This window comes from Amphiura filiformis, chromosome 9, assembly GCF_039555335.1.
Source record: "Amphiura filiformis chromosome 9, Afil_fr2py, whole genome shotgun sequence".
Taxonomy (NCBI): Eukaryota; Metazoa; Echinodermata; class Ophiuroidea; order Amphilepidida; family Amphiuridae; genus Amphiura; species Amphiura filiformis.
In genome coordinates, this window is record NC_092636.1 from 63680950 (window position 1) to 63707028 (window position 26079).

General features: G+C 38.3%; 1 protein-coding gene across 3 annotated transcripts; it reads right to left on the bottom strand.

Moving 5' to 3' along the window:
- Positions 1-15962: 15962 nt before the first annotated feature.
- Positions 15963-26011, bottom strand: LOC140161307 (fucose-1-phosphate guanylyltransferase-like). 3 transcript variants are annotated; one of them, XM_072184784.1, is made up of 6 exons: positions 25921-26011; positions 20458-20561; positions 19896-20060; positions 17585-19320; positions 16716-17551; positions 15963-16323 (listed from the first exon to the last, which is right to left on the bottom strand). In XM_072184784.1, the coding sequence occupies exons 2-4, from the start codon at positions 20525-20527 to the stop codon at positions 17813-17815; spliced, it is 1743 nt and encodes a 580-aa protein (XP_072040885.1). In that variant the 5' UTR covers positions 20528-20561; positions 25921-26011; the 3' UTR covers positions 15963-16323; positions 16716-17551; positions 17585-17812. The 3 variants fall into 3 exon arrangements, with proteins under 3 accessions (XP_072040885.1, XP_072040884.1, XP_072040886.1); XM_072184783.1 differs by having other exon boundaries at positions 16716-19320; XM_072184785.1 differs by lacking the exon at positions 25921-26011 and adding an exon at positions 21352-21911 and having other exon boundaries at positions 16716-19320.
- Between the last annotated feature and the right edge of the window lie 68 nt (positions 26012-26079).

Here is a 26079-nt window from a genome sequence, read left to right on the forward strand (position 1 = left end):
AGATCTGTAAATAAAATAACACCAGATGAATCAATACATGCATTTTAATGAAAGGTTTCCAAGCAATCAATGTTATTGAGGTATTAAATCAAGGCTGTGGATCACGAAATGCCCCTTTAAGTGGGTAAATCCCATTGTGACACAAAATGGCATAAGCCAGTCTCAGTGTACAAACACAAGCGAATCAAGACTGCCGATACGTCTACTGTTATTACAATACTACTCATGAATATTAAGGCTACATGCTCTTTTTGGTTGAAATTTTTGGCGGGAAATAATCCCGCCAAAACATTAAAGTAATCTTTTCCCACAACTAAATATCATAGTCAGGAAATAAATGATGCATTTGGTAGCTTAGATCATAACTTTCATTATACTTAGTTGCAATTATCCCAGAAAATTCTTGATTTGTTTTTACAGAGTCTTGAATTGTCGATGTTTTTGATCAAAAAACATCACTCGGTGTATTTTGAAACTCGAGGCATTAACTCTTCTCAAATTAGCCCCAAATCATAATTTATTATATGCACATGTAGCAAACACCAATGGGAATAATTGGACGTTGTTTGCGGAGCCTAAATTTGGTTTGATTTTATTTCACAATAATTCTAAGGTGAGAATTTTGACCTGACATTTCCTTTTGGATTTCAAATTTAAATTCATTGATATGTGATATTTTTAATAAATAAAGAGTACGCTTACCTTTCTGCAACACTTCCCGGTATCATTAAGCATCTGCTGATAACCAACATTTGAGCTGAAAACAGTCCCTTCCTATCATTTTTGAACAAAATATGGTTCAAAAGTGCGTGCACGTAAGCGCATAAACTAGCACAGCGAGGTAATGAACAGAGCTATTTACGGTGGGGTATCTATTGTAAGCTATTAGGGTAGGCCTATAGTATATCTTCCTGCAAGTGACAAGTCTATTGTCTGGATCATTGAGTATCGATTGCGCACGTATACATGCAGCACGGATGTGTGTGGTCCTCCCCAGGTTTTGACATAAATTACAAATCACGTCGTGAATGACCCAGCGTTTTCATTTTATTATTACTAAATTAATCGCCGTTTAGCACGAGTGCTAAGAGTCGTACCAGTTCAATTCATCAAAATTAATTTGTATTAAATAAAAACAACCAGACAAGTAGAGTCGTATGTCTTTCTATGACCGCATTCCTACCAAAATCAATTTTCAATACACTAGAAACGTGTTGATATGTATATCTTTGAAAATCGCCGAATGTTAACCACAGTCACCGTGGCACAGTATAGGTATCTTTAGCATTCATAGTGCAAGTGGCAGTGGTTCGAACCCCGGTGAAAATTTTAGTATTTTTTATTCTTTTTACTAATGCGCTGTGCCGTTTTTCAAACACGCCCCTGAATGAAACTCGTGGGCATGTACCCTTAATGCAACACACTCACTTCCACACTCGCTTGTGTACAAACAGCGTACACGAGACTGGCAAGCGAGTCTATTACCTACCATGGTCCCAGTATTCAGTAAACTAGGAAGTTCGAACTTTATCAATATCATTTGGACGTTATATTAGCAGATAAATATCCAATGTAAATGATAATATCACTCAGGTCTCAGAATCTAGATTTTTGGTAAGCTTATAAATTTTAGAAAACATTTTCGATGATTAATATTATTAAAACACCCGTGAAAACACAGCATCAGTGCATCTGCATATCTAGCTTCTGGATCTGGTTCTGGTTCTGGTTCTGGTTGAGTCGGCATTGCCAGACATGCTGTACTTCACCAACTTCGCGGTCAAAGGTCTATGCGCATTTAATGGCGTCGCGTCGCGAAAAGAGCTAATTAATGAAGTTTATTTTTGAACATTTCCCGCTTCGTCGCTGTCACTGTCGTCTCGTCGAGGTCATTCCAGTCGGTCGTCGTTCTGTGGAAGTAGCTGAATTTGTGCACATCCTTCCTGATCAGCTCCCTTTTGAGTTTCCTGCTGTTTCCTCTTGTTTTCAATCCTGCTGTTCCACCCTGTTGAACATAGTCTTCCGCTCTAATTCCAACTTCCCCATTCATGATCCTATACATGAGCTGGAGTCTGGCGTCTTTTCTTCTGTCTTGTAACGCTTCCCATCCCAGCACTCTGGTCATTTCTGTGACACTGCTGAGTTGCTTGTAGTCATTCATACAGAATCTTGCTGCCTTTCTCTGCACTGCCTCGATGGCTACGATGTCCTTCTTCTTGTACGGGTCCCAAGAGCAACCAGCGTATTCCAGGATTGGACGTACCAGCGTTTTATAAGCTGTCTCTTTCATTTCTCTCGGGCAAAACCACAAGTTACGCTTGAGGAAACCAAGAACTTTGTTGGCTTTGGATGTCAACTTCTGGTATTGAGCCTTCCAGCTCATCTTGCTATCAATTTCGACACCAAGGTATGGATGAGAGTCTACCTCTTGCAGCGGTTGTCCACAGAAGTTGTAACTTCTGTCGGGCGCTTCTTTCTTAGTTGATAGCTTCATGACTGAACACTTGGCTGGGTTGAATGACATCTCCCATTCCTCTTGCCACTTTTCCAACTGGTGTAAATCTTTCTGCAGTATGTCCATCTCTCTACTGGTCTTCCCAGATGTATATATGACGCAGTCATCTGCAAATAATCTAGCAGTACTCCTGATGTTGTTTGGCAGGTCATTTATGAATAACAGGAACAATAGGGGGCCTAGTACTGTACCCTGAGGTACACTAGAAAGCACCTCCCTTGGGGCCGATACCATGCCGTTGCATACCACCTTCTGAGATCTTTCAGTCAAGAAGTGTCTAATCCATTTCAGCAGGGATCCTCTGATACCATGGTGATCAAGTTTGCCAAGGAGTCTCTCATGGGGACTTTGTCAAATGCTTTGGCAAAGTCTAAGATGGCCATATGAACTGTCTCATCATTCTCCATACTTTTAGTAAGGTCATGAGTGGTTAACACTAGTTGAGTGACAGTGGAGTGCTTGGCTCTGAAACCATGTTGGTTGTCCACCAAAATATTGTGTTTCTCCAGGTGTTTCATAACATGTGAGTGTATTATGTGCTCCAGAATTTTACTCACTACACTTGTGAGAGATACGCCTCTGTAGTTACCAGGGTTGTCTCTAGCCCCTTTCTTGAAAATGGCACAAATATTTGCCTCTCTCCATTGATTGGGTAGAGTTCCTTCCTCAACCGACTGTTGAAAGATGTCTGTGAGAACAGGGGTTATCTCTTCAGCACACGTTTTGAGAATCCACGGTGGTATACCATCTGGACCAGGGGCCTTGTTTGGTTTCAGGTTGTTAATCTGCTTCAGCACGCCTTCTTCACCAATCCGGAGATCTGGAATGTCAGGGATGCTACTTCTTCCTAGTGATGGTATTCGCTTGTGTCTTCTTTGGTGAATACTCCTGCAAACTGGTTACTAAGGGCTTCAGCCTTCCCAAGATCATCACTGATTATTTTATTGTTGACTTTCAGATCAGCAACTCCTGTATCTTCCTGGCGGATCTTCTTTATGAAAGACCAAAAGGCCTTTGGATTTTCCTCCATAGAAAGTGTTAGCTTACCCATAACGTACTCTCTTTTGGCGTGGTTCAACTCTCTTTTGACGGTTCTACAGAACTCTTTGTATTCTTCCCAGTCTTTCTGATCGCCAGTTCTTTTGGCTTTACTGTACATTCTACCCTTCTTCCTTTATCAAGGTTATATATATATACAGACACTGAAATATTATTATGAATGTGCAAATAAAATACAATATTACAAACTGACTATGAAATGCGTAAGCTTACCTAATTTGAATGCTGGACGGTTCGCACCCTTTCAATTTCGGACCCGTGCACTTTCGCCCCCTTTCTATTTCGCACCCGTGCACTTTCGCCCCCTTTTTATACCGCGGGTATTGTGCTGCTGTTGATTGATGCACGATCGATTGCTTGAACTCCCGGCGGTGCGGCGTAGTATGTTTATAGTGCTGGGGCCGTCGGGCATGCACTTATTAAGTCATGATAAACCCGGGAAGGAAGGAAAGAAAGGATATTTTATAACAAAATAGAGGAACGATTTTTTTCTCAGTATATATTACAGGCCAGATATTTTAGCAGCAGGCTTACCCAAAATAATGAAATAATTAGAATTCAATGATAAAAATAGTAATAATAATAAATAGTAATAATAATAATAAATTTATATTTAATTATTAATTATAATATGTATAAAAACAGTGAAAATTTGTTCCAACTGACGACCAAAGGATGGATCCAAAAGGATACAAGTGTCAACAAGCAATGGATAAAATTAAAAACAATGAAAGTATGACACAACATCCAATGGGGAGTAACACAAAACATATAAACAAAGTTAATTTAATAATATAATATGATGATAATAATAATAATATGATAATAATAATAATAATAATAATAATAATAATAGCAATGTTAATAATATAAACAAAGTTTATTTAATAATATAATATAATGATAATAATATGATGATAATAATAATAATAAGAAGAAGAAGAATAACAATGATATGAGGATGAATGCAGATTATTTTTATCATATTCATTTATTATAAATTTGTTGTCTCTTAGTTAAATATTGTATTAGTCTATGTACATTTTTGCATTATAATTATCTTTTAACAAACTTTTATATTTTATGTTTTAGTAATGTTTTAATATCCACACGGACATGTGGAAGATCAATATTGTATTGAACATGTTTTACCGTGTATAAATAAAGTTATTATTATTATTATTATTATTACTAGGCGGTTACCCGTATTTCGCGGTTCTCGGCTGTCCGATAGTTATTGGCTTTTGCAGATCTCAAACCTGGGCTTCCTTGGCCAAAGTTACACCCACCGACCAAGTTTGAGCTGCATGAGCAATTTGAAATCTTTGTTTTTTGACCTATGACCTCTTAACCATAGGGCTGACGAAAAGGTCACTGTGGAAACTTTTGTTTGTTAGTCCAAGGTCCACCCACCTACCAAGTTTGAGATCCATAGGGACAATTGAAAATTTTGACATTTCTTGACCTATGACCTCTTAACCGTAGGTATGACGAAAAGGTCACCGTGGAAACTTTTGTTTGTTTGTCCAAGGTCCACCCACCCACCAAGTTTGAGCTCCATAGGGGCAATTTGAAATTTTTACCTTTCTCGACCTATGACCTCTTAACCGTAGATATGACGAAAAGGTCACCGTGGGAAACTTTGGTTTGTACAAGGTCCACCCACCCACCAAGTTTGAGCTCCATAGGAGCAATTTGAATTTGTTACTTTCTTGACCTATGACCTCTTAACCGTAGGTATGATGAAAAGGTCACCGTGGAAACTTTTGTTTGTTAGTCCAAGGTCCATCCACCCACCAAGTTTGAGCTTCATAGGGGCAGTTTGAAATGTTTACCTTTCTTGACCTTTGACCTCTTAACCGTTGGTCTGACGAAAAGGTCACCGTGGAAACTTTTGTTTGATTGTCCAAGGTCAACACAATGGCATGGCTAGATTTGCCATTTAAAGTATTTGAAATTAGACTTCAATTGAACTTGACCCCGTCCTTGACCTTTGCCCTTAAAAAATATAAACTCGTTCTTCCTCATACCAAGCTGCACCCACCCACCAAGTTTGAGCCCTGTATGACCTACGACAGCCTCACATTAGCAGTCACAGACAGACAAACAGATCTACAGACAAACAGAGAATAGCGTATTATTATATAGATATAGACAAGGTCCACCCACCCACCAAGTATGAGCTCAATGGGAGCAATTTGAAATTGTTACCTTTCTTGACCTATGACCTCTTAACCGTAGGTATGACGAAAAGGTCACCGTTGAAACTTTTGTTTGTTAGTCCAAGGTCCACCCACCCACCAAGTTTGAGCCCCATAGGTGCAATTTGAAATTGTTACCGGTCTTGACCTATGACCTCTTAACCGTAGGTATGATGAAAAGGTCACCGTGGAAACTTTTGTTTGTTAGTCCAAGGTCCACCCACCCACCAAGTTTGAGCGCCATAGGAGCAATTTGAAATTGTTACCTTTCTTGACCTATGACCTCTTAACCTTAGGTATGATGAAAAGGTCACCGTGGAAACTTTTGTTTGTTAGGCCAAGGTCCACCCACCCACCAAGTTTGAGCTCCATAGGGGCAATTTGAAATTTTTACCTTTCTTGACCTATGACCTCTTAACCGTAAGTATGACGAAAAGGTAACCGTAGAAACTTTTGTTTGTTAGTCCAAGGTCCACCCACCCACCAAGTTTGAGCTCCATAGGAGCAATTTGAATTTGTTACCTTTCTTGACCTATGACCTCTTAACCGTAGGTATGATGAAAAGGTCACCGTGGAAACTTTTGTTGGTTAGTCCAAGGTCCACCCACCCACCAAGTTTGAGCTCCATAGGGGCAATTTGATATTGTTACCTTTCTTGACCTATGACCTCTTAACCGTAGGTCTGACAAAATGGTCATTGTAGAAACTTTTATTTGTTATTCCAAGTTCCATCCACCCACCAAGTTTGAGCTACATCGGGGCAGTTTGAAATTTTTACCTTTCTTGACCTTTGACCTCTTAACCGTTGGTCTGACAAAAAGGTCACCGTGGAAACTTTTGTTTGATAGTCCAAGGTCAACACAATGGCATGGCTAGATTTGCCATTTAAAGTATTTGAAATTAGACTTCAATTGAACTTGACCCCGTCCTTGACCTTTGACCTTAAAAAATATAAACTCGTTCTTACTCATACCAAGCTGCACCCACCCACCAAGTTTGAGCCCCGTATGACCTACGGCGGCCTCACATTAGCAGTCACAGACAGACAGACAAACAGATCTACAGACAGAGAATAGCGTATTATTATATAGATTATTATTATTATTATTATTATTATTATTATTACTAGCGGGACACCCGCTACGCGCGGGTCCCCGCTAGCCTGAATAGGTCCCCGCTAGGTGAGTAAATGGGAGCGTTCACTAAAACGGGAGGAATTACTGAACAGGTAGAATCATTGAAAAGGTAAATTTCATTTATCTAAGTCTGAACCTCGTTAAGCCTAAGTTTCCATTTTAGCTTCTTTCTTTCTTTTTAGTTTCTTCTACATGGGCCAATTTTGTTCCATTTTTTAAAAACATTTTGCTGCTAAGCTTGCAAATTTCCGTTACCATGTTTTTTATTTACTCAGTCCCGTTCCCATTATTTTCTAAATCTGTCCTTTCTTACATTTCCCTGTTGACTTCATTTTTTATTTGCTGCTTAGCTTGTGATTTTCCGTTTTCATGTTATTTATTTAGTTCTGTCCTCAGTTTAATAGCTTTTTTTATTTAAATCATCTAATTGTATTAGATTTTATTATTCTTTCCTTCTTTAGCCTATTTTATTCCCGTTTTCATTTTCTTACTGTGACTAACTATAGGCTAACCCACATACTCGTAGGCCTACCTGTTTGTCCTCATTTTGTTTTCTTTTTTTAATTACAGTAGGCCTACCTCTTCATGTTGTTTGTACTTTTTAACACACATCTTTTCCCCGTATTTATTACGCCTACGGTCGGTCGTTCACCCGTATTATCATTCATTGCGCGACTCTGCGTCGTTTACGCGCGACATGGCGTAGTGCTGCGTTACCCGCGCGCTATCGCTGCGCTACGCGACCGGCTTGGCATTAGATACGCCCGTACGACGCGCACGGGCTAGCTTGACAACTGACTCCCTTTTTGTTTACCCAGCATAGCAACGTACCACATTTTCACTGATTTTGAGGCCAATTCTTGACCGTTTTCAACCAAATAAAGTTTAAACACGTTCCCGTATATTCATCGATCTCCTGTATGAATTTGGCGACATTTGGATCGAAACTGACGGAGCCTTTCCATGATACATAGATACATAGATAGATAGATAGATAGATAGATAGATAGATAGATACAACATTTCCCTATTTATAGTAAGACTAGCGGGACACCCGCGCTACGCGCGGGTCCCCGCTAGGTGAGTAAATGGGAGCGTTCACTAAAACGGGAGGAATTACTGAACAGGTAGAATCATTGAAAAGGTAAATTTCATTTATCTGAGTCTGACCCTCGTTAAGCCTAAGTTTCCATTTTAGTTTCTTTCTTTCTTTTTAGTTTCTTCTACATGGGCCAATTTTGTTCCATTTTTTAAAAACATTTTGCTGCTAAGCTTGCAAATTTCCGTTACCATGTTTTTTATTTACTCAATCCCGTTCCCATTATTTTCTAAATCTGTCCTTTCTTACATTTCCCTGTTGACTTCATTTTTTATTTGCTGCTTAGCTTGTGATTTCCCGTTTTCATGTTATTTATTTAGTTCTGTCCTCAGTTTAATAGCCTTTTTTATTTAAATCATCTAATTTTATTACATTTTATTATTCTTTCCTTCTTTAGCCTTTTATTCCCGTTTTCATTTTCTTACTGTGACTAACTATAGGCTAACCCACATACTCGTAGGCCTACCTGTTTGTCCTCATTTTGTTTTCTTTTTTAATTACAGTAGGCCTACCTCTTCATGTTGTTTGTACTTCTTAACACACATCTTTTCCCCGTATTTATTACGCCTACGGTCGGTCGTTCACCCGTATTATCATTCATTGCGCGACTCTGCGTCGTTTACCCGCGCGCTATCGCTGCGCTACGCGAGCGGCTTGGCATTAGATACGCCCGTACGACGCGCACTGGCTAGCTTGACAACTGACTCCTTTTTTGTTTACCCAGCATAGCAACGTACCACATTTTCACTGATTTTGAGGCCAATTCTTGACCGTTTTCAACCAAATAAAGTTTAAACACGTTCCCGTATATTCATCGATCTCCCGTATGAATTTGGCGACATTTGGATCGAAACTGACGGAGCCTTTCCATGATACATAGATAGATAGATACATAGATACATACAACATTCCCCTATTTATAGTAAGATTATTATTATTATTATTATTATTATCCCTCACTTTTCTCAAAAAAATTGAGATTTTTATACCACTGGAAACCTCTGGCTACATAATGTTTATGTCCAAAAAATAATTCTTGCAGATTTAATTCGTCTAGCAAAAATATCGTCAATTTTGAATTACGTTCTGGTGTACCAGAACGAAATTACAACAGTGGCCTATGGAGCAGTGTAATACACATAGTCATGCATACCTCGCATAATGCAAAATCGGAATCAAATGAAATTTTGGGAATAAGATTTTTTCAAGCATATCTACCATGTCTACTAAAAAATGTCATAAAAAGATGATACTAGGATCACGAAATACTCCTTTAAGATAGATGTCATTTATGCGTCGGACCCCTATAGCCTGATCATGCAAACGAAAAAAGAAAGAAAGGAAATAAAGAAAGAAAGAGAAAGAAAAAACGAAATCCAAAGAAATTAAGATGAACTGAACAAATCTAATTGATAGAAATAAATTGATTGTTTAAAACTGTTTATTATGTGCAGCAACATCCAAAAACAAAACAGGGTTCAAAAGACAAAGCAGCTTTCATGATTAAAAAAAGAAGAAAAAAGGCACTATAAAAACGAAAAAAAAGGAAAAAGAAAAGAAAAATAAAGAAAGAAATTCATCTCCTTTACACGATCTTTATTATCTAAGAAATAGATGCTATATTACATTATTGACATCTTCGAGTTCAAACATCCGCCTTAAAATTGTCGGCATATTTAGCAGATTAAGATATAAGATGTGCCGTGGTGTTAATAAAGCATCGTCATAATGAGTCCGTGATTGACAGGCCAGTAAACAAAATGAATCATGAACACATAAATGTCAATCATTTACAATGCAGAATTGGATAGCATTTTTTCCACAAATTTGTTTATTTACTTTATGTTATTTATTAAAGCCATATTTATACAGGGTTACCCTTCAGATAAATCTGCTATTACAGGGCTCTGTGTCATAAAAACAATATACATAACAATTTGTAGAATTATACATAAGCCCTATATATGTAAGAATTTTTTAAAAACATAAAAATGCATAAACATCAAAAAATCATACATCAAATATATCAAAATTCATTAAAAGTATTTACATTTCTTTGTTTTATACAATTTACGTAACACTTGTAGAAATATATATTAAATTAATTAAGAACACAGACAAAATACATCATTCATTAAAAGACATAAAAGTTAAAACATTTGGTTCATTATTTACATTTCTCATTAAAACGAACAGAAAACTTTCCTGATTAATAATATTTTACGATCGTACGTCAAGAGGCATATGGCACTTTTGCGTGTCTGTTTACGGTACCCTGCCATTGATTGGACCCACACCATACCCGGCGCTTTCGCGTAAGTCATTCATTACATAATGGGTTGAAGGAGTCACACTTTATACAATCACGCGGCCGCGTGGCCCGGAGACTTGTCAAGCAATCGATCCGGTACGGGTGTGTTCTGGGACGAATATATGCGTGCTACTGCCTAGTCACCGTAGGCTACCATTGCATTGATTGAACCCATGTCACGCCCGGCGCTTTCGCGTACTAGTGGCAGCTAATACTCGCGGTGAAGAAAGGTGGTGAAAGTCGGCACAGCATTATCGCAAAGCTGCTGCAGGCATTTGTTTTTCTTGTGCGCATTTGTCTTTGAGAAATTTGCTAAATATTTTTTTTCCATTAGTGTCATGTCAAAGAAGATCAATTCGGCAACATAAAGATGGGATAAAATTATAAATTATAAGCCATCATATTTTTGGCCATATCAATATTAGACCCTATAAATTTTATACTTTATAGGCCATAAATAATTGAATACTAAATTATATAGCCTATTATAAAGTACTAATAAGGTAACATAATTCTAATAACAATAATATAATAATAATTAATATAATAATAATAATAATAATAATAATAATAATAATAATAATAATAATAATAATAATAATAATAATAATATAATAAAAATAATTAATAGGCTTAAAATAAAATAAAATAGAAATGAAATAAAATAAAATAGGCCTAAGTAAAACAAAATAACAAATCAAAAACATAATGAATACCAATCTTTAGTCGAAGCACATTTAATATATCGTAATAATATAGGCCTATTAAATTCAATCGAACCGGAGAGTCCATCAACATACTATTTGCTTTTGTACACGCTGGACCCAGTACCGGTACTGCAAACACAGACTCAAAAGTCAACCAATACTATACATACAACACCCCACTGTACCGCCGGGAGTTGAAGCGATCGATCGTGCATCATCAATCAACAGCAGCACATTACCCGCGGTATAAAAAGGGGGCGAAAGTGCACGGGTGCGAAATAGAAAGGGGGCGAAAGTGCACGGGTCCGAAATTGAAAGGGTGCGAACCGTCCTGTTTCCCCTAATTTGTGTACATGGCAACGCAATTACCGATTTACCGGAATTACCGGAAGTACCGTACTTTTGTATTCCGTGGCATGAATATTAATGAAGTGACGTCACGTCATGCAGCGTGTTTATTAGGAAGGGTTCATAAAATACTTGGGGGGGGCTGGAAAAGTTTGAACCTCAGACATCAAAAAAAATTTGATCCTCCCCTAAAAGAGGGTGGATTTTTTTTATCCCTGGTCTAAAATTTTTTTTGGTCTGAAATTTTTTTGACCCCCTTCATGTCCTTTTGACATTGTGGGGGATGGGGTTGGAGTAAATTTCTTGAAATGTAGTGAATCTAGCACCTTTTGGCGACAAAATAAGTCTATGGTACAATGAATGCGCGCAAAGTGCACGAAAAAATTTGCCATATTGAAGCTAAAACTGGTGAAATAGGCCTATGGTACAAAACTGGAATGAATTTGCCCGAAGCGCAAAAAGTGGAGAGGGGAGTCCAAGGTTGGAGGCAATTTCCTCCATGCCTCCTGGCACTGCACTGCCACTTTAGCCTTAGGCCTATTTTTGAGAAATTGTGATTTTGATAACCATTTGAGTAGTCCTTTTCCACTTGTGGGGGGGGTTAGCAGTTAGCACTTAACATCACAACTAACCATACGGAAAGACCACCCATTTTGGAAATTTGACCAAAATAAAGCGAAGACCTTTGCATTTGATTATTCAGCTCTAAAAGACCCTAAATTGTTAATTCCTCACATTTTTGTTTTTTCAGGTGATTTTCAACCAGAAAGAACCTTGATTTTGACTATTCGCAGGTCCAAAAGTCCCCCCTTTACTTGTTCACAGCTCCAAAAAGACCCCGTTTTACCGGTATGCCATATCTGGGGCCGCATAGCAATCTTTCCAAATTTTGAAATTGCATTGCCCCCCCCTATCAAAATACCCTGGTGCCGCCCCTGGTCTCTATATCTTTGACTATTTAGGGGTGGTGCAATAATTATGTGTACCCCCCCCCAGGATGGTGATTTCTCAAAATGGTTTGCCAAAAATCGCTTGCCCCCCCCTTTTCATGTGCTAAAAAACCTTTGCCCCCCCCTTTTGATGTGCTAAAAATCTTTGCTCCCCCCTTACACATGCAAGATTTTGGAGAACCTGAATTTGAAACCTTAAATTGTCACATCATATAATGCGAGCGCAGCGAGCAGGAAATTGTGCATATTTGAATGTGTTCCTAACGTTTTCCTACACCTTTTTAGGGCGTAATATAGAAATGGTACCCAAAATATCTGTACCCCACCTTTCGACCTGCCAAAAATCACTTGATCCCCCCTTCCGACCTGCCAAAAATGCTTGTCCCCCCTTTTGGCCTGCCAACAAATCTTTGCCCCCCCTATAATTCACCACCCTGGGGGTACACATAATTATTGCACCACCCCTTAGGATGTTTGAAAGTTCATGCAAACCATGTGCATGATGTCCACCTTGGAATACAAGTGAGACCCCCCCCCATCTCACTTGGGCTGGTATATATGTATGGAATGAATTTTATTAAGGGGGTAAGAATGAGGCAAATTATAGAATAAAGATGGACATTTTGAAAAAAATTGAGTAATTTGTAGTAAACACATACACATATTTGTTGTAAAGAATTAAAGATGCAACAAACAGTATACAGAAACTTTCTGATTCATATAAATTTTATTTTATAGTTTGGAGTACAATTTATAATAATAATAATATAATTTGATAAAATATCTTTTAAAATTGCAATTATTACTAGAATGCAAAATTTGCTTTTCTTATATAAACAGTTACCTCACCCCGGTGGGGATATAAATAAAAATTTGGTGGGTATGTTCCCCCGGAATTTTGAGGTGGTGGGTCTTTGGGTGCTGACGGCGTACAAAAGGAGGTCTTTCGAGCTGCGAACAAGCGAAATGGGGACTTTTGGAGCTGCGAACAATCAAAATCAAGGGTCTTTCTTGGCTTTTGGTTGAAAATTAACTGAAAAAAACCCACAGAAATATGAGGAATGAGCAATTTTGGGGTCTTTTAGAGCTGAAATTATCAAAATCAAGGGTCGTTAGGGGATCTTTCGGAGCTGCGAAATCCAAAAAGGGGGGTGTCTTTCGGGGAACATACCCGTATGGTAATTTGTCTTAAGTGTCCCCCCCTCACCCCGGCCTCAGACAGGATACATCAAATAAGACTTTTGCTCCAATGGGTTCCCCATTTTCCCTCTTTGTTTTGGTCCTGTTGTATCTTTCTAAAATATTTGCAATACAACCACCAACTTACATTAATATACATCAAATATACACTCCTAATAGTTGATTTCCTGCACAGTTTCTTTTAAAAAAAAAAAAATTATGCTTATATCCTTGAATACATAATTTTATATGTCACCACAAAGGGTCCTAATGACATGTCAGCAGATAGAGGAAGTTATGAGCTCATTAAGCTGAGATATGGTCCTCCTTGAACATCTTAAAATTAAAAGAAAATGAAGAATTTCACAACACATTTATTTTTGTACTCCATTTCAATCATGCAATATGGACATGCAATATCATTGTGAAGCTTAAAGGAACACTCTGGCAATCACAACATTGTGCCTTATAATCATGTTAGAAATATAATTATCAAATCAATTTGAATAAAAACATGTGATTCATACTTGATAATTGTTTTCCTAACATATAAGGCATAATGTCGCATGCCGGAATGTTCCTTAAGAAGAATTTGCCTGTTCAATATCTCAATAAAAATTCCTTTAAAAGGAATAGGGTGGGCAAATGAAAAATTGTCAAGAGAAATGAAAGAATGAGTAAGTCTAGTTCACAATAAATAAAAATTCCTTTAAAAGGAATAGGGCGATCAAATGAATTGTCAAGATAAAGGTGTAGTTCCATATTGATAAGTTCAAGTAAAATAAAAAACATGTTTCACGTCCAGGTTTTTGAAAAAAAGGAGTAGGAGGGGCCTTTTTATTTTGTATCGCAGAATCGATGTAAATACCCATATTTAGAGCTATTTTAGCGTGCACAATAATGCCTGCAAAAAGGAGGAGGCCTCTTTTTATTTGTTGTTCTGAGGGTAGGCCCCTCTAATGATCTCGAAACCTTCCAAATTGTTTCTTGTATATTGAGAAGGCTATAGAAAGCATCTCAACTCCCTAGACATAATTTTTTAAAAGTTATAACTGAATTGCAAAATATAAAAAATATAATTGAAGAAACCTCCAAAAAGGAGGGAGGGGACGTGAAACATGTTTATTTTTGTATTTGGCCTAATGCAGTATTACTTCGATTATCACTTGTCATCAATGACATCATTAGCAGAGGAGTGAAATTTTGATTGAAAGAATTAAACTAAGGGACGCACCATTTGATACTGAGAGGGGGGTAGGAAGTTGGGGTCGGGGAAAGTTTTTTATTTTTCATAGTTGGTGGGGAAAGTTTTGTTTTTGCTCATGAAGTGGGTGAAGTTTTTTTTTTTTTTTGAAAAACTTCCTACCCCACCCTGAGAATCTAATGGTGCATCCCTTAGAAGGTTTGTGTTTGAAGTTATATAAATAACTAACTAAGAGCAATCGAATTAGGACAACAAAATAAAACCCACACCATAGGACTGTACGGTAAAACATGTACCAACAGGCTACTTTTTAGTCACCCACCTTTGTAGGACTACACAACAAAATAGCCCTCCACCATAGGACTTTGCGGTAAAATATTTAGAGGAGTATGCCAATTAAGGCCAAGTAAAAAAAATGTATATGTCCGGACTTTTTCAAAAATTGGTGAGGGAGGTCCTTATTATTTGTTATCGTGTTATTGTTTTACCATTCATTTCTGTGTAAAATTGCAATGGCAAATGTTTGTCAACACATCATAAAATCGGGGGGGCCCCTAATATTTTTGTTATTTCCCCAAAGCCCTACCCCTAGCTTGAAGAAAGTGTTTGCAATGTGTTTATAAATGATAACCAAGAACTTCTAAACATGTCATTTCATCACAACAATTTTATAAACAAAGTAAGGAAGCAAATAGGAAAAATAACTAAAATATTTGAAAATCTCCAAAAATCGGAGAGGGCGGGGACGATATACACGTTATTTATTTTACTTGGCCTAAACAATGAATCACCACTCATGACTCGAGGTCAAAACCATTATGTAAATAAGATAATGTTTGCATGCAATGTCAAACAAGGAAATGTTGACATAAATTAATTGACTGTTTGGTTTTCACGATGCTATTAATTTAGCCCAAAGATTAGGAAAACTAGCAAAACTGGTGAACTGGTACTGTTCAAATAAAAACATCTGCAAATCTTGCTGCAATTTCCAAATAGTATTTCTATTACCGGTACTTAAATAATTATTTTTGTTATTTCTTTTAATACAAACACATTACTGCCTATGACGACTTTATCGTATTACTTACATATCAAAATCAAGTAATAATTACAAAACTCGCCGTAAACTATCACCTCTGTGGGTGTTTGGGATATAACCGCACGAATATTTTCTCAACACTGCGGCATGTGAAAAAGTAGGTCAATAGTCAGAGAATACAGGGTGGGTGCGGCACGCCGCACCCAAAGTGAAAACACAGACATGATTACAGTCCACTAATTTTGTGGCGGGCTTCACATATTAAAACAGTAGTGAAGTCTATAGTTCATTTTCAATTACCAGGTAATTGCTTCTACTTCACTGATAAGCCTCTCCTGAATTGTTTGCCTTGACCTGACTGAGTTACAAGAGCTGTGTATATTACAAGTACTGAAGTCTTTATTTTAAATTGATTTGGAACTCTGACCTTGAGCAAGATCTTCATATATACTGAACTGAAGTCAATTGACTTACTGCACTGATTGGTCTCTATCATGATATGTTTAGCAAGTGGGGGCACTCAAGTTTCATCATGTATGTACGACCAGAGATTATCAAAACATACCCTAAGGCTGAGTAAAAAAAAATACATGTTTCTCGTCCGCGCCTCCTCATTTTTTGAAGATTTTTCAAATTTCTTTTTATTTTGTAAACTTTCAGATATAACTTGTTGAAAAAGATGTTTCAGAAGTTGAAACTTATTTTACGGCTTTGTAAATGCATAATACATCATTTAAGAAGAGTTTTGTGATCACTAGAGGGGTCTACCTCTCAAAACAATAAAATAAAAGGGCCTCCTCCTTTTCTCAGATATCAATCTGTATGTCGAATACCCAAGATATGGTCCCAAAAACAGGTATTTAGCGTCGCTTTCCAATAAAAATAGAAAATAAAAAGCCCCTCATTCTCCTAATTTTTAAAAACCCGGACGAGAAACATGTTTTTATTTTTACTTGGCCTAAACAGGATTGGTCCTTTCAGCAAAACACCCCTAAACTGGAATTTAGCTTGGTTTTGTAACAACTTATTGTATGTTTTTTTATCACTTTCTAATATTTAAAAATTTTTGGTGATGCAAATTAGAAAACATAAATATTAAAAAACACACTGTAGGTATAAAATGACCCCCAAATGCACCAAAATCCTTTTTCTAAAAAACAGGCATTTTTGAACCCGTTCGTTCTCTAAAAACAACCCTTTCTCTGGTCACACATTTGTTCACAATTGTGTTAATTATGAAATCTGAGTGACCCCATAGGATGTTTACCCTAATCTTACTGAGCAAGATCTTCAAGGTAATACTGTCTTGCAACCCTTTATTTATGATGCATTTGAATTCCTAATATTGCTTTATGTATAATAGCTATCATCTATTTATGATAATAAATAAAAATAGCAACCATCTCTATAAATGATATATTTTATATAATGTCAGGGACGGAGGGGTGGAGAGCCCGGGTGGAGAGTGTTACACTCATCATTTTCTATGACCAGGGTGTGAGTGGGGAATGCTTCAGTGTGTCCCAAGAAGCATTTTGGAACTAATTTTGCTCAGGTGTCATTGCACTTTGACAGGGGGGGCCTATAAATTTGGAGACAATAAATTATTGTCACACTTTGCACATTTCTTTTCTTTCCTATTTATTGCTTATACCCTACCCATCACATCAAAATAGGCAGAAAATTCAATTTCAGTAGGCCTAACGTGGTAAAGTAATTTTTACATTGAGTGTTATGTGTTTCTCTTGCAATTAGCTAAATTTGCCAAAATACTTGATTAAAAATATTTTGAAAAAGCACCTTCTTTTATAATCCAGTTTTCAGTAAATGCACCCTTCTTCTTTTATAATCCAGTTTTCAGTATTTTGAAAAAGCACCCTTCTTCTTTTATACTGTAATCCAGTTTTCTGAAACCCACAATTAAAGCTAGGAGCCTGTCAATGCTTCCCAAATCTGCCACACCTCCCCATACCAACCTTTCCACTAAAAACACATAAACCTGCAAAATTTGATTAAGCATGTTGGAGGCAACTGAGGACATCTCTCTCCCAAAGACAAGTATTAATCATTGATAGTTTCGTACAATACCCTCCTATACTCAATCATGGCAGCAACATCTTTCTGTTTTAAGATATCAGCCATTGATAAGCATCCTTGGAAATTCACAGTTACCTCGCCATCGTGAACACTATTCAACAACATCATAGCTTCATCAAAGGCTTTCTCTAAACTCTGTGCTGGTCTAAACAGCTTAGCATGCCACAGGCTGTATGTACCATCTTCGACATTGGGGAATATTTGATCACAAGCTTTTGGAAGATTATCACCAAAGATTCCCTCAAATGTTTGACCTAACCACACAAGCTTTCCTGCATCACCAGGAGAAGCAGATTGCTTCATGTTGTCGCGCACATCAAATACAAATGTGACATACTTGCTGTGACCTTTGACACAAGCTGTGTGGAGGTAGCTATTTGGTGGGATGGTGTATGGGACATTTGCTTGTTGATCGATGCAGCAATTGCTAATGATACAATTATCTTGGATTATCACACTGCCTTGTATATGACAATACTCTACAATACATCTATGGGACCAATCAAACTGTCCTGGTAAGATACTGTGCATTACACAGGCTACTTGTTTCTGTTGAGAAGGGTAGCCTTTGTTCACAGTGCTTGTACTACATTTGTTGAATGTGTTGGATTTGAACCCAAGACCTACTGCTAACTCTGACTTCCCACATAAGTGGTCAATATATTCTGAAGTCGTACCTAAATGAAAGAATTGTGAATGACTCTGAAGGAGGACATTCAGTGGTGTACCTTTCAAAAGATTGAACACCTTAAGGCGCATTTGTGTCAGATCTGAGGTCTCCTTGCAGACATTGGATGTATTGGTGATGTAGTCACTAGTAGCTTGTGGTCCCAAAGGCTGTAGAAAATCGCCATGGCAATCTATTTCACATTGTAGCGGCGCCTCTGATTGATAAAAATCAATTAGTTTATTAGCTGTTGTGAAATCCATGAAGTAACCACTATCAGTAAGAACCATCTCACTCTCGACTCCATGGACATCTGCAAATGTTGGGTGTAAGCAAGCTCCATTTTGTTGAAGCTCTTCCTCCGATTTCTTATGAAGAAATTGCAAACACTGAACTACTTCAAACTGTGGGATACACTCTTTCTGCTGTGATGACATTAGAAAGACACCATGTGTGGTACCAATTTTAATTGGGGATGGGTGACCCTGAGCTGTGATACCCACAGAAGGAAATTGCCAGTTTTGATCTTGACAATGATATAACTCAACCGTGTCTGCACAAGACAGGAATACACCACAATCCATCCTAGCAGGGAAGTCAATGAGTGAAGCTAGTTTAGCATCCAGCAGATCATACATAGGATGACCTAGTGGTAGTGCAGTGAAGATTTTCCCCAAGAGACTAGCACTAGGAAGGCGTTGACTATACCCTCCAGCAGGAATGATTAGGACCTTCATTCTCAGTAGTTTCTCTCCATACATTCTGGTTAGTTCTGTCAGGATGTCCATTAGAGAACCACCACCACCTGTAAGTAACAAACAAAATAAATAAAAACAAATGTGAGTGATTTCTAGTGAGCAACAAATCCAAAGGGGCTCAGCACAATGAGCACATATTTGCCAGAATTAACTGATCATGCCTTCAGGGGTGTAGCATCTGCATCATCGAAAAATATTTTGGATCAGCCCCTGTTTTTCCTCCAACCGGGATGAAGTTGTCAATTACTGTGAGGCTCTTGCCCGCTTGGAATTACCAAGTTGGTTATATGCCTGCCTCCCCAACAACTTATTTTAGCATTATTCAAGGATGTGACAATACAGGTGCAGCACATCAGCCTATCATCATAACAATCACCACCTAGATTAGCTCCCCTGAGTTAAATGGTATAAATGGACACAATCATGAGTTTTGTCCAGCAGAAGATGTCAAATTGTCAAGTATTCATGAGAACAAACTATGACCTAGTACCAGCGTAGACTGCATACCCATACACCAGAGTCAAGTAAATTTTTTGTGTGTTAAGTCCCCTTGCCCCAACTCCTCGCCCACCTCACCCCTGGAAAATACACCACAAACAATACCAAGATGTGAATGCTATACCTATTTTGGCTGTTCCAGGATCAGCAAAGGTGAGGTAGTTCACATTAAGTGGTAGTTCCTTTCTCTTGATCTTCTCATCTATCTGCATCTGGAAGGCTACTCTTTGATCATCATCTGCTGCACTCAGTACAACCAGGTCCCAGAATGGAAATGTAGGTGTCTTGCCTGTACAAATTTAATCAGAGAGTACATTAAAGTGCCATCATGCACCTAAAACAAAATCCTCATAACCTTTTCTCTTGAAAAGATCCATTTCCTGTTCAAACAACATTCTATTTCCTGAAATCAGGAAATATCCTGATATTTCAATGTTCATCCATGATTATCAAATACATGAAATATATGGAGCTCCAATAATGTCATCACCATCAGCTCTCATGTCTACTGCTTTACAAATGTATCACATGTCTCTTGCTTTGTTGTTCAGGTCAAATCCACATGCATACAGGCAAGTTGCTCAAGAAGGAAAAAAAGGAAAAGAGGAAACAAGAAAAACCCAACCCAACAACTTTCATCGTATATTCCCCAATGTCACAAAACATTTGAAAGAAAAATGTATTACCTCTGATGTTGTCATAACTTCTTAATTTGCTAAGTGTAGCTTCAGCAATGAGTTCAGATATCGAAGCCATTTGGTTTCATCTAGAAGTTTCTATTTCACAAATCCTGAAATATAAAAAGAGACCTGATACCTCAAAACTGTATATAGATCATAGTAAGATCAATACATACATGTACATCAGGTTTGTGCCTTTTCTGACTGATTTTGGAACACCCTTTTCAAAAAAATAAATAATTATAGGTTAATGAACGCATATACTTGTTGGGAGAGAAATTAAGAGACAAAATAATGTGTGCTGATGTTGATGCGTCTAATGCACAAGCCCCGAAGGGGAGGGGGGAGTGCATTAGACGCATCAACATCAGCACAAGTGCATTCTTTTGTTTAATTTCTTGAGCAACAAGAAATTATCACCAAAAATGTTGGAAAATAGAAACAAATATAAATGCATCAACCCGCCGGAAAAATGAATCAATCCTAAGCGATGCGAACGTGCACGAAAAACTGTGCATAGTATGCGGAGTGCACAATATACACAATCAATGCATGTTTCGTATCTTGGGCAATTCCGTAATTGCCTCACACACTTTCAAAAATTATTGATTTATGTCTCATATCGAAGGATGTGAATTGAATTTCATCTAACAATTTTTTTTTCAAGATATGGGCAAATATGAAAAATGGCATGTTGCGGACGACGGACGTACAATGTACATTCCCAAAAATGCCACTTTCAACCACCCTGTACCATTTCTTTTTGTTGTTTGAAACAAATTAATTTGGCTTATTTTCAAAATTTAGTATAAATACTTTGTTTTGAAAATGTTTCCTTGTATGGATCTTTTTTTGTGTCCAATATTTAGAAATAACATCTGGAACTCATTGCGGATGTACCAATTCACAAAAATCAGAGCGTACGTCTGTGACACAAAAAATGTGCGTCCGCAACAGCCAACAGCTGAAACCAAGTAATTTTAACCTGCAAGATAAAAAAACAGATTTTTGTCTTTGCTGTGATTCTTTTACTTGGTCCCTCATGCAAACAAAACTTGTGTGCGATTCAGTTTTCTGCAAAAGCTATTCTGTCGGTCGGACATCCGGGCATGAACCGGCTGACTTGTAATAGCACTGGAGTGAAAACAACATTCGCATTCACTGAACTCTGGAGTGTATCACAAGCTATCTCACTATTGTGCCAGGTTCGACTCTCTGCAAATAAAAATATGCGATAAGTTGTTTTCACTCCAATGCATGAATGGATGTGACGTGGCCCCGACCGAGAGAATCGAGTATAAATGCATCTTTAGAATAGAAATGACCGACTATTGTGTTTTCTCAAGTGGGTTTTATCAGCGATCTGACACACATTTGACAATGACAATGTTCTTTTGTACGTAGATGTATCTTGGGCGTGGGTCGATCAAGCATTGAACTTGAAGTGCTTTCAACTTTTGTACTGGATCGTTCCAGCGCTCTATCAGTTTGTCAATGTAAAGTGCCTCTGGCCCTAAGTAAAAACGGTTACTATGGCCAGAGTTCTAGGCACTAGGGCTATTTCATGTGCATGTGATGTGTAAGCTTATTAATAGTATACTGTACATGATGATGATCATTCATATTGCTCGAGAACTCTAGCCAAGAATTTGCTCACCGATAGCTTCACATTCTAGGCTAGAGACCTTTGCATTCAAAATCTAGTCGGATCCGCTGAAGCATGACACCGTGTAAAGCAATGGAAGGTCAGAAGTAAACACAGCCGATCACGACAGGCGATTGCATCAAAAATATTGCTAAAATTACACTTCAGCAAAATTTTAGACGGTCCAAAATACGCAAATCTTGCTCAAAAGATACAGTTGACTCATCGAAATAACTTTCATTCAAATTTCAACATTCACAGAATAAATAACCTCCGGTGTTAAAAATTGCACCGCTGTCCGACCAAAAAACCATAGTAAAATACTCTAGCATCGAATGCGTAACTATCGTGTGCAAATTCGAAGCTAGAGTTCTCGAGCAACATTCATAGTAATGCGTTTTGGGTCAAGCTGGGAGAAAAAAATCCCAGGTCGACCAAAAATAGCGTATCGCACACGATAGACCACCTAAGTTATCGTAAATCGGTTTCTCCCAGGTCAACCGTAAATTTTGTGTTGCCACATTCGGCCCGCAAACGCCAGGATTTTTAGCCAGGTCGACCCATGACAAGCATGCAAATAGCCCTACATACGTGCCCCGACCATGGCGATCTACATGTGATGAGTATAAACCATTGTACGCATGTACGGCACGATTCATTCATAACTTTGTGCAAGCGCCGGTGTGACTTTTACGATATCAGTTTCAGTGTCTTGGCATCTAAATTAATAGGCCTACTCTCATTTTCGTATTTATTTAATAGAGTAGGCCCTATTCTTGTTTTAGTTTGCAAAATACAGAGGCAGATATAGTCCCGGGATATAGTCATACTTCCAAGTTTTTGACTTTCTTGAATTTGCGTCAACATGTAGGCCTAAGGCTTAAAAGCGCTTAGGCTAAGCGCTTTTAAGCGCTTAGATGCGAACTTGGATGCCCGGTTTGGATGTAAGCTTAAAAGCTTACATCCAAGCCGGCATCCAAGTTCGCATGGACGGTACTACTGACTTCGATGTTTCAGACTTTACTTGTGAGAAAAGGAAAGTAATAAATTATGAGAAGAGGTCACAAATAGGTAGGTATGATAGGTGAATTCAAATTTGCCATCAAATTGCATCGTTTTATATATCAAATTAAAGCCCTGCCTTGAGTAAACTAAGCCAAAACTGAAAACCTTTTTTTCATAGCACTTTCCGGAGCAAAGTTACATCTTGTCAAAGATTGACTTTCATCAAAAAAGATTCAGCTAGCAAAATTCCCCAAAACGGCATTTCGGGGTGTTTCTAGATCTTAGTCTTATTCATTCATTCATTCATTCATATTTATTTGGCAAAAAGCGACATAAGATTGTACAATGAAACATACAAAAATTAACACATTGAAAAGCTGCACACCAAAAAGACACCAAAATGCCGAATTGCCAGGATGACCCATAAAGTCTAGCTTCCTGTGTAGACTTAATTCCAATGGGGTCCCACAAAAAGAACAAAAAGATGCCTGGGAGCGTGCAAAACAATAACATGTATGTACAGTACATGATCCACCAGTGGAGCTTCTGCGACCCCTACGCAGAACTTCCGATAGTGGATTATCTGCGCACGGTGGACGCAAGGAATCCACAGTCGGATTTTCTGCGCATGTGCACTGAAAATCCCCTCCGTATATAGTTCCGGTGGAGTAATTCTGCGCGACGGTCGCAGGTAATCCACGGACGGATTTTTCGGCGCGCGTGCTCAGAAACTCCCCTCCGTATATAGCTCCGGTGGAGTAATTCTGCGCGCGGTCGCAGGGAATCCACTGATGGACTTTCGGCGCACGTGCGGAGAAACTCCCCTCCGTATATAGCTCCGGTGGAGTAATTCTGCACACGGTCGCAAGGAATCCACGGACGGATTTTCGGCGCACGTGCGCAGAAACCCCCTCCGTATATAGCTCCGGTGGAGTAATTCTGCGCACGGTCGCAGGGAATCCACGGACGGACTTTCGGCGCCGTGCGCGAGAAACTCCCCTCCGTATATAGCTCGGTGGAGTAATTCTGCGCCGCGATCGCAGGGAATCCACGACGGATTTTCGGCGCACCAATAATATTAAATCATAACAATTCATGAGATGATTAAAAACGTGCGCCGAAAATCCGTCCGTGGATTCCCTGCGACCGTGCGCAGAATTACTCCACCGGAGTTAGGCCCCTATATAGGCCTATATAAATAATATTTCATACTTTCTACCATTTAATAATATTAAATCATAACAATTCATGAGATAATTAAAACGTGCGCCGAAAATCTGTCCGTGGATTCCCTGCGACCGTCGCAGAATTACTCCACCAGAGCTATATACGGAGGGAGTTTCTGAGCACGCGCGCCAAAAATCCGTCCGTGGATTCCTTGCGTCCACCGTGCGCAGATAATCCACTATCGGAAGTTCTGCGTAGGGGTCGCAGAAGCTCCACTGGTGGATAGCTTACATAACTCACAATAAGATAAAATTAAGGCGGGGACCTAAAGGAGTAAGCTACACAAATTCAGCAGACTCATGGGTCATAGCAACTCTAGCCAGGTATTTTTTCATAGCATGTTTATAAGTACATTTGTCCAGAATGGATTTGATATGGGAAGGTAGGTTATTCCAATCAAGAGTTGCATGGTAGAAAAAAGATTTTTTGGTATTTGAACCAACTCTTGGGACATGGAAATTCCAAGAGCTTGACCTAGTGGCATGAGAATGAATATCAGAAATTTTGGTAAAAAACTGGGTAAGATAAGAAGGGCCCTGTGAATGGAAAATATTGTACATGTGGTTGAGTCTCAGCTGCCTAGCCCTGTTTTGGATATCTAGAAGTTTAACTAAGTCAAATTCAACCTGACCAACATGATCTCTGGGAGCTAGGTTCAAAATAAAACGAATCATCTTGTTTTGAATAACTTGAAGTTTGTGCTGATAAATTTTGGACAAACCAGTATACCATGAGGTGCAACAATAATCAAGATGACACTGCAGTAATGCAGAGCAGAGATTTTTGCGAAGCTTTTGGTTGAAAAATTGAGAATATCTGTATAAAAATTTGAGCCGGCCAGTAGCTTTCTTAATGAGAGAATCGACCATAACTTCTCCAGAGAGATGTTGGTCAAGTGCCACCCCAAGATATTTTATGCAGGGAGCTGGTTGAATGGTATGATCATTGTATGAAATGTGAAAGTTGGATGCTTTTCATGGCGATGGCAGCTTTTTTTTTTAATGGAACTGCTATCAAAATCCTCTAAAATTCCATGTGCGACTTGATTATCACCATAAAAATCATATATTTGGGTCAAGTGAAGTATAGAAAACATATTTAAGTAGGTTTCCTTCACCCACCTATTCTCGAAAAAAATTCAAATTTCTATGTAAATATGCATTGTGTTGGGGCCCCGGTCTCGGCGAATTCGCTGACTAGTAAATGTGTTAACTAAGGTTTGCCTAGCGGTTACCTAAAATAGGATCAAATAAAATAATCCAACAAAGAATCCCCCTGCCTAAGTGCCGGACATAGGCTAGGCCTACATGTTTTAAACTTTATTATTATCCACCACGAATGGAGTGCCAATTTCTATTAGCCTAGGCTGTCTTTCTATCAACAAACGTGGAATCTCCCAGCTTGACCAATTTGGCCATAGTAATCATACATCATGTGAATTTGAACTTGAAAGGAATTTACTTGCTCTACACATGTAGGTGGAATCTGGGTAAAATCGAACTCACACAACCCCCGGACACAACCCTAATCCAAATGACCTAGACTGAACATTTAGCAGCCTAAAAAGTGCATTTTAAGAACCATAAACTTACCATTAATAAATAAATAATCAAGGAAGGGGAAAGATTCTGGATTCTGGAGTAATAAAAAGCCTGTCGCCAATCAGCTGGCAAATAAGTCCGTCGCCAACACACTGTAAAATAACGTAAGGATACCGAAATATCAGCGAAGCGAAAACTGGTTTTATGTTA